The sequence below is a fragment of the Podarcis bocagei genome (assembly GCF_964188305.1).
Source record: "Podarcis bocagei genome assembly, chromosome: 12".
NCBI classification, from domain to species: Eukaryota; Metazoa; Chordata; class Lepidosauria; order Squamata; family Lacertidae; genus Podarcis; species Podarcis bocagei.
The window spans coordinates 37,028,691-37,038,828 of record NC_138137.1 but is presented as its reverse complement, the minus strand read 5'-3'; the positions used below and the strand labels follow the sequence as shown (position 1 = coordinate 37,038,828).

Genomic DNA, 10,138 nt, shown 5'->3' with positions numbered 1-10,138 from the left:
TCCACATTGGACAAAAGATTCCTGCACTGCAGTGGGTTGGACTAGATGAGCCTTGTGGTTCCTTCCAACTCCGCAATTCTGTCTCCTGTGCACCTGCTGACTCACTTTCCCATTATGGCAGAGCCAGTCCTCCCTGAGATCTTTCATCTTTCAAATCAGTTGAAGTTGGAAAAGTGGATGCACTTCAAAAATAGGGTTCTAAAAATAGAATCCTCCATAATTCACAACAGGTCAGGTGATCTGGCTTTTTACCATGCTTCCTCTCGCTTTGTTCAAACCTGTTGTTTTTATGACACTGCACAGCAGCACAATAGCTAAATATTAATATAATTGGGAGATTCTGATTGAAGGTATCCAAGGAAATGGAATTTCTCCTTGAGCAATTGATAGTTGGCTGTGTAACGCCTATAGAAATGGACCTGAAAGGAGACCATCATCTTAGGCATAAAGGTAAAGGGACCCCTGACCATTAGGTCTAGTCGTGACCGACTCTGGGGTTGTGGCGCTCATCTCGCTTTATTGGCCGAGGGAGCTGGCGTACAGCTTATGGGTCATGTGGCCAGCATGACTAAGCCACTTCTGGCGAACCAGAGCAGCACACGGAAACGCTATTTACCTTCCCGCTGGAGTGGTACCTATTTATCTACTTGCCCTTTGACGTGCTTTCAAACTGCTAGGTTGGCAGGAGCAGGGACCGAGCAACGGGAGCTCACCTCGTCACGGGGATTCGAACCACCGACCTTCTGATCAGCAAGTCCTAGGCTCTGTGGTTTAACCCACAGTGCCACCCGCATCCCTCATCTTAGGCATACCTACCTTGTAAACAGCTTTGAGATTTCATTGCAATCAAGCAGTATATACATTTTGTTACATAAATAAATATCAGGGATTCCATTGAATTGATTGGAATTTGATGGCTGCCAACATGAGCATGTTCTATACTTCATTACAAGTGCCTCCAGTCCTGTTCATATTTCTTATGTAGGAAGCATGCATGAGATAGGCTGCCCAGCTATGAAAGGCACATACAATCAGTCTCCTGTTGGAAATCCATTCAGCATCTGCAATAGCTGAATTGTCACACAAGCTCCATGTTCCAAAATAGCAGGCCTCTGAATGTCAGATGCTGGGAATGGACAATAGTGGAGAGCTGGCATGACTAATGACTTGACTAATGACTTCACTCCATGCCCTGCGTGTTATTTTCCCAGAAGCAGCTGGTTGATCACACTGCTGGAAACAAAATGCCAGACTAGATAGACAATGTCCTGATTCAGCAGGACTCATTTTATGTACTTAATCTCTCCATAGACTTTTTCCTTTTCTTTCTGCTTTGCTTTGTTGAATGCCCTGTAGCTATTTCAAATTTACTGTAAACCAACTTGAACATTCCAGACACTCAGATCTGTTTGCATGACTAAATTATGCCAGAGTTTGTTCTGAAATATACTATTGATGCATGCTGCCCTGATCTCCCAGCGGTGCGATATTCTAGGGGGTTCTTGGTGGCTTGCCCAGGGTTCCTGTTTCCTTTTGGAAATGAGGCACAGCTGAGATTGTGGTGTCTTTATGATAGATGGTTTATTTACACACACACACACACACATATATATATACAGGGTGAGTCCTTTAAAAGAGGCCCCGTGGATACAGAGTACACATGTTCCACAGGGGGCCTCTTTTAAAAGACTCACCCTGTACAACCTGAGCCTATGATGGAGCGGTTTGCAGCATTAATACTGCAAGAGGGTCTTGCTTCTCCTATAGTTGTAGCCTGGGATCCAAAGAGCCTATACCAGACTGCAACGCGTTCTCACATCACAGCCAACACTGAAAGCCCAGGAATTTGATGTGTATGTGTGTGTGTGCTCCCTCAACCTGCTCTCTTGCCTCATCCATCCCCATGATGGATGAACCCCACCTCCCTCTCTAGGGTTGTCAGAGCATCATCTCTGACACACCCATGGTGCTTGTTGTGCAACCCACCCTGGCGTTATCAGATACCCAGAAGGTGATATTTCACCAGTCCTGGCCACCTCTCAGAAGACAGTCACCTCCCCCTTCACCTAGGTCCAGGAGGATCCACTATGCCGGCTAGGCATAGTGAGAGATTGCAGAAACACTTACTGCCCTAAGATGGGTGCACCTCATTCCTATACCAAAGGTGTGTGATGGTGTTGCAACAACATCCAAAGTTTGGGCAGTTAAAAGCACCTGCCTTTTGTTGCAGCTGTAGTTAGGATTAACCATGTACATTGCCTGAAACCAGTGATTTGCATATGTACCAAAGTGATCTAAACATTAACGCCTTGGGAAAGAATCCTTCTTCAAGGCTTTTGTTTTTTCAGCAACTGGGAGCCAGGACATCTACTATTCTACCACTCTTTAAGCTCATACGCTGGCACAATAAAATGCCCACTTCAGCAGGTTATGCCTGGGACTGACTTAGATCCCCCCCAGTTGAATAGATACTTGGTGGACTCCTAATTTATGATATGCCAAAAATAGATGTTCACTGGAGCACCAAAATCCTTCTCCCACCTTGTACAGACACCTTTGAAGGGCAGGAATAAAACATAGTTCCTTTCATTGGATCACCCTGATGAATATCTATTGCCCAGTGCCATTGCTGTATTGTAGAAAATTCGATGACACTCATAAAAGCGGCCCAGGACATTCTGGCATCTCCAGGTTTTTTCAGCACATCAGCCTCTTCTTATGACATTTATGGCTTCCCTTAAGGGACTCTGGGAATTGCAATTGGTGTTCACATTCACAATGTTTATCAGATTCCTATTACGAACCTCTCACAACACTATATATATATATATCTATCCTGCAAGATTTCTTGCATGATCAGGCACGTTTTCACACATGTAATTTAAATCACCTTCTGAGATTTCCTCATGCTCTTTAGAAGAATGTGTCATCGTATAAATCGAAAGCACTGATGGGGGCTGTACGTCCCCCCGCCGCCAAGATTTCCCCTCTTTCTGTGACAAAGTACAATTAAAATACAATACAGAACAACAATACAGTCATTAAAAGCCAGTAAAAATTAATCACAGGCACAAGCCCTTGAATGTAACATATATGGCAAGCAAGAGGCTGGGGCAAAGAGTCAAAGCTCTCAAGCCAAGCAGGGAAAAGCCCTCACCCTGGCTCCTCACCTTGAGGGTTTCCCTGGAGGTCCCCAGAGTTTAACTGGACAGGGCAGAATGGTGTGCCTTCTCTGGTTAAAAGAGGAGTTTGTGACTCTGATCTCCCTATCTCAAGGGTGCCAACTTGAATAAAATATTGGGGGAGCCCAGGTCTGAATGGAAATGCCCATCAACGGGGGGGGGGGTTGTTCCAATTATTTTATTGGGGCGAAGGGACCTCAGCCCCTAAGATTGGCTCCTATTCCCCACCTTGTCATTTCCCCAACATAAATCCTCCTAGGCTGCGATTTGCTGGGGGGGGGGGGCTGAAGGAAGAGGCAAATCTAAGGCAGCAATCCACCCCCCCCCAACCGCCAGCTTCTTCTGCTAGTGGTAACTTTATAGGGTGGGCGCGACTGCTCACGGCAGCCGCCCACAGCGAGGGGAAGGGGCGGCAAGCCTGGGCTGCGAGCCTGATCTCCATCCTGCCTCTTCCTTCACCAGCTGAGTTCCCGTCTACTTTTGGCCCTCGGCTGACTCTCTGCACATGCTCAGAGGCAGCCATTGCCGTTTCCAATGAACCCGGGTCTTGTGGCTAGGAGAGCTCTCCCGTCCCGATCTTCCCAAGGCACAGATCTCCCCCGACCCCCCCCCCCAACTTCCCCATCCCTTCTCTCCGGAATCTCTCCTCCTGCCTCTGTGAGACACGAGCCAGCGAGAGTTTGAGCGACTAGCTAGGGCTGCCGAGGGGCTGGGATGAGCTGAGGCCCCTCCGGCGGCTGCTCGCCTCCCCAGACCCCGCAGGAGGCGAAGCGGATCCGCCAGGAGCCGGAGGGGGGCGGAGCCAGAGCGGCGTCGGGGGGCGGGAGCGAGCGAGGGGCGGGGGGCGAGAGCAGCCGAGCAGCCCCGACCCTGCTCTGCCGCTCGCCGCCGCCCCTGCTCTGCCCGACGGGGTCGCCTTCGCTGCAGTGGGAGGCGGGCGGGCGGGGGCAGCGGCGACGGCGGCCGGATCCCGCGGCAGGCAGGCAGGCAGACAGGCAGTTCTCCTCCCCACGGCGGCGGCGATGCGGGCGGTCCTTGCCCTGGCGGCTCTGCTGTGCAGCCTGCTCCTCTGCCTGTGCCTCGGGTGGCTCTCCGCCGATGGCTCCGGCGGCGCGAGGTACTGGAGGGGTCTTGCCTGGGGAGCTGCTGGGGGTGGCGGGATCCCACGCGGCGGGGATGAAGTCACGGGGATAGGGTCGGGAGAGAGGCCAGCTCCAGCTTCTCTGCAGGAGGGAGGCTTCCCCAAGACAGGGGGCGCGCGTTTTTTTTGCGGGGGGGGGCATGCACGAAGGTGCCCAGGTCTTTGCTGTGGCTGGACTGGGCTTCTTCCTGGCGCCACTTAATGCTCTCGGCTGGTCAACTTGGGTTTGTCTCGCTTGCTTGCCAGGGGCTGGGAGAAGGAGGTCAGGGCGACGACGGGGGGCACCCCCAGGGTGATGCGATCTCTCCGGGCGCCGTCGGCACCTGCCCAGCTGGAGCCTCCGTTGGCCACCAACAGGTAAAAAGGCTGAGCTGTGTTGTTGTTGTTGTTGTTGTTGAAACGGCTTTTCTCGTCTTCGTGTTGGGTTGGACCGAGAAGGGAGAGTTGCGCTGGTCCAGCGTGAGAAAGGCAGCTGCGAACATCTGGATTGTGGACCAGCAGTGTTCCAAGAAGGGCCGATCATCTTGAAAACGCCCACGAGTTCCTGATATTGTGGTTGGTCCCTGATTGTCCTGCTCTCACTTTGAGATCCCAACTCTCAGGGGTCAACATACGGTGACCTTACTTTTTCTTTTCTTTTTTTGCAAAACATTGTTCTTGCCTTTTGGCTTCACCAACAGCGGTGAAAAGCTTGGTGGTAGATTATCTTATCCCTGTATTATTTCAGTTACTTTTAAAATTGCATTTTAAAGTGTTAATGATATATTGCAACTGAAGCAGCACAAGGAATCATTTGTTCATTTCAAAATTTGTAACTGGTGGTGGAAAGCAGATTCCTTTCCAGGAAAAAATGAAATCAGAATTATTTCCCATTTAGGTTAGCAGAGGAGCCATCTTCAGCTTTGAAGATATTCTACCCTCACTTTTGTTTTCTTTATTCTTTCTTACTTACTTTATCCATCATCTTCGCTTCAATCCTTTCTGCTGTGAGTCACCATCCTCAAGCTCAGGTGTTTCTCTTTCAAACACTTTAGCTGTGATCCACGAGACCACAGTAATTTTTTTCTTGAGAAGTTTCTTGTCGTCTCAACCCACTCATTAAACTCCCACGGCATAAAAAACAAAAATAGTTTTAAGATTTGGTGTGAAAACTTGCAGAAATGGGAAATGTCACCAGAGTAAGATGAACAGTTTTACACAATTTGACCTTTGGAGAGTTCTCAGGTCCAACCCCCGCCTGCTTTTAGAATCCCAGCAGTTTGTGACTACAACTCTATACCAGCCTCCCAATCCCATTTAACCAAGAGTCTTACTTCTGAGTAGACATGTATATGTTTGTACTGTAAATAGCCAGTTAGGTTCAGGCTTAAGAGGAAGATTCTGAAAAAGTTTTGCATGAAGAGAGAATTCAGATTGGAAATATTCTTGTGTGGGCAATATTTTCCAGCTGTATGGGATTGGTAAGGTTTCTTTTGGGTCTCTGTTTCCATTGTTTGGTTCTACTGTTTTTAAACCTAGTAGCTTTTATTGTAGGATTGTAAATTGCCTTGAGATTCATGTAGTTCATATAACAACAAAATGCTGTATTGCCTGGAATGGACTTTTTGAGAAGATGCTTCAGAGTACTGTGATCATTTGGGTATATAAGGGGTGAGACAATCTTTCAGGTAAACTGGTCCCAAACTGTACATAGGGTTTTATCCACCAAAGCCAATACTTTGAACATAGCCTAGTAGCCGATTGGCAGCCAGTGCAATTTCTCCAGCAATAGAGGTAATGAGCAGTTGAGTCACTGCATTTTGCACCAGTTGCAGCTTCCAGAATCCAGATCAACCTCAAGGGTAGCCCTGCATAGAACACATTGCAGTAACCCATCCTGGAGGTTACCAGTGCATGGACAGTAGAATCTATAGGCAAGATTAATACAGCCAGGGAACTGACCAATGTTAAGTCTATCGAGCTTGGAGCTGATCACCATGCAAACTCCATCCCTTAACTGAGGGCTAAACAGAATGTAAGGGGTGGGTTATCTGGTTTGGAGCCTTGCATTACAACACTGATGGATGAGCTCACGCTATGCCTACTAACATTTCGATCAGGGCTTTAGAGAGGAGTTATTGCCTTTGAGTGGGTTCAGCAGCAGGCTCAGACTCCACACCCAGAAGATCTGAATCCCTTTTCTGATGCTAGCAACAATTTCCGATTCTCAGGCAGGTCTACAGGTTATTCTTCTCCTGTATTTTGGGTGGTTTGGGGGCTTTCTCTCTATATTTACATACCGCTTTTCCTCCAAGGAGCTCAAGTTGGTGTTGATGGCTCCCCCACATCCCATTTTATCCAACAACATTGGGCGTTGAGTTAGGCTGAGAGATGGTGGCTGGTCCAAGGTCACTCAGTGAGCTTCATGACTGAGTCGGGATTTGAAGCCAGGTCTCCCAGCTCCTAATCCAACACCCTAACCACTACTTCACTCTGGTGTTCAATTCCATATGTGACAGGATTCTCCTCAACCTGACATTATAGGCTGCTCTGCATTCGTCTCTCCTGGGAGAGAGACTCATTCTTCTTATGTAGCTAGTTCCTCAGCTGATCTGTGCCTTTTGCAAGTATTTCCCCCCCAGCATCCGACTGACATTTTTCTATTACTAAAGCGCTTGCTTCTACAGCACTTCCAATATCAAATAAGCCTTTCCACCTAGATTTTGAGGCTGATTAAAGGTATAAACGGAGGCCTTACAAGTCTTATTCCATTACAATTAATAAAGGATTTGCCAAGTTAAGCCGAGCAGTGATTTCTTTCTTTCTTTCTTTTTATTTTTAAGCCATGGCACAGAACATCCATTTTCTTGGTCAAAACCCTTTTACAGTAAAATAGTATGTTTTCCTGTCTCTTTGCCCTTCTGTGACTCCTGTATTTTCAAATTACTTTAGGGTTCAAAAGCAGTGAAGGACTGACAATATTTATTTCATTCTGTGATTGAATGTTCAACATTTGCTGCACTTCTGTAGAACACTGGGGACACCTCCAGGGGCAATAATTGTCAATCCACTTATATAAATTTCCCAACGGCTTTTTGAAGAGTTCCTTTTGTTTGCTTACATCTAGTGTTTAATTGTGTGGAAGCAAAGATAAGAAAATACTTTGCACAAAAAAGCAACCACAGGAGTAGCAATGCAACAACAAAAGCCTTTCCTGGTAAGCCTTTCTCTACCAGGATGCCAGGTGCTGAACTGCAGGACACACAAACAGATGTGGTGCCTCTTACAGTTTCCCCCCAAACATTCTTGACTCTCCTGTCAGTTTCCATTAAAGTTTGTAATGTGCATGTTGTAGGAGCAGCAGTCAGGCAAGAGAGATTAACTGACTAATAAAGAGGGGAAAGCACCTGTTTCCAGGGATGAAACATTACAGCGATATAATGCACTGGAATTATTTGGCTAAAAATTATGGCTGATTATTGTAGAAGTGTTAGCAAAGTCACTTAAGTAATGCAGATGGAGTCCAGTGAAAAAAGAATCTTTGTAACAGTTTATTGAGGGAAACTGAGGGAAATGGTGCCTACCGTAATTTGAAGAGAAAGGAACAGAGGGTTTCAGTCCTTGGTTTGGTCAACCAAATATACAGAGGAAAACACTCTTCAGGATATTTGCCACCTCAGTGAACCAGCCAGATGGGTGGGGTATAAATAATAAAGTTGTTGTTGTTGTTGTTGTTGTTGTTGTTGTTGTTGTTGTTGTTGTTAAAGAGCATGCCACTCTGGTTGCTAAGCAATACCTCCACCCACCCACCTCTTGTCTAGTTGACTTTAACATTAACCAAATTAACCCCTGAGATCCAAATAGAAATATCTCTGCTATTGCACTTCCAGAAAAATGATTGTGTGAAATTCTTTCCACCAGTTGTCTACTCAGCAGCATGTTGCCAGTCCTATTTCTAGGCCCCGTGTGAGCTGTCTCTTCCCTTCTCCATCCTGTCTCCTGACTATCTCTTCATCTGAATTGAATTGATTTTATAATGAAATGATTTTAGTATATTGTATAATTTTACTGTTGTTAGCCACTCTGAGCCCAGCTTCAGCTGGGGAGGGCAGGATATAAATAAAATTTTATTATTATTATTTATTATTTCTCCACGCCCCGTTTATTTATGCCCTCATATCCTCTATGCCCACTTCTGCCCAATTTTATTATTTTGTTTCTACTTTCTTGCTCGACAGCTTCTCTATACCACACAACCTCTCCAGGCACTTGGCCAGGCAAGAAGGGTTTTCTCCAAAACTGACACTGCACCTCCCGCACAGCCCCTGCTCTGATATTTGACCTTCCACAATGACAGACTTGGGCTTTAGAGCTTAGAGTGCTTATAAACCTTCCATGACATCACAGCAGCTCAAGCAATGACCTGGCTTGTGTGTGGACACAAGAAACAGGGATGGTGTGTGCTTCTGTGATTGTTATTTTTTTCATGGCTCCTGTCTACAACAACAGACCCTTTTGGAGAGGCTGTGAAATAGTTAACCAAATGTAATTAATTATTAACCGTGCTACAGAGACCTCTATGTTCTTTCTTCTGTCAGAACGTTGTACCCCTGAGGGTAAAATAGTTATTACAAAGAATGGGAATAGTTACTTAGCACATAAGTAATGGACTGCAATATACATTGCTCAGCAAGCCTGGCAGCTGTGCTAAATTGACTGCCATCATTAACACTCTTATTTCCTCCCAGACTATGTCTTTAAGACACATTATGAAATAGCCTTTCTGGGGTGCACCTGGCAGAACTGATATGCCGGAAAGCATTGGCCAGCTATCCCCACATTCCTCCTGCAGGGGTGTTGACTTCTGAACTCTCCCTTCTATAGCTGTCCCTTTAACAGGAATAAATAGGTGATTATGGCCACATTCACACGCTGCATTTAAAGCACTATGATACCACTTTAAACAGTCATGGCTCTCCCAAAGAGTTCTAGGAGCTGCAGTTTTTTTAAAAAAGGGCTGAGAGTTAAGAGACCCACCACCCACCCCGTTCCCCTCCCAGGGCTACAACCTCAGAGTGGTTTCACAGTCAATCCTCACAGGGAACTCTAGGAATTGTCATTCTCAGAGGGGCACAGCAGTCTCTTAACAACTCTCAGCACCCTTCACAATCTGCAGCTCCCAGAATTCTTTGGGGACAGGAACCATGATTGTATAAAGTGGTATCATAGCACTTAAAATATATGGTGTGGACGGGGGGTATGTTCAGCTTCACTTGCTGCCAGTCATACATCTCTTCTGTCAGTCATACATCTCTTCTGCTAAAGGGGCAGAAAATAATCCCCACTCATCTTTTCTTCCTGAATGACATCTCTACACCCCTGACAAGCGCAGGAGAGGTGGAACTTAGCAGGGACCATGCTTGTCTTCCAAACGCAGAAATACTCTTGAAGAATCTGTGGACCCCATTAGGGAAATTAAGTTTGTAAATGTGATCGATTATCTCAAGTCAGTGTTCCACCTCAGGCTGTGTTGTGGGTGAGCTTGGGGATTGGCTTCTTTGTGCCAAATTCCATCCCAGTGCAATCCTGTATGAAAGTCTGCATGATCTTAAGGCTCCCATGCCACAGCTGCTACCTCTCTACTCCTGTTTCCCCTAATCTAGTTGCATAGGCCGCATCTTCCATCCTGTCTCTTGCATGTTCAGAAAGCACTCCCTGGATCGGAGGACAAAAGGCACCTCAGCTTTTCTGGAGCACATACCGTTGGAATAAGGTGTGACCCCTTTAAGCCCAAGCAATTCCCCCAGTCCAGCAGAGCTGGAGGCACCCCCCTTGC

General features: G+C 46.7%; 1 protein-coding gene across 1 annotated transcript in view; it reads left to right on the top strand.

The window, feature by feature from the left end:
• The first annotated feature begins 4,101 nt into the window (after positions 1–4,101).
• ST8SIA6 (ST8 alpha-N-acetyl-neuraminide alpha-2,8-sialyltransferase 6) overlaps positions 4,102–10,138 on the top strand; it is a 53,112-nt gene continuing 47,075 nt past the window's right edge. Inside the window, exons 1-2 of the mRNA XM_081163285.1 lie at positions 4,102–4,299; positions 4,570–4,680. Coding sequence (XP_081019411.1) covers positions 4,205–4,299; positions 4,570–4,680 — 206 coding nt within the window. The 5' untranslated portion in view covers positions 4,102–4,204. The remainder of the gene's footprint in view (positions 4,300–4,569; positions 4,681–10,138) is intronic.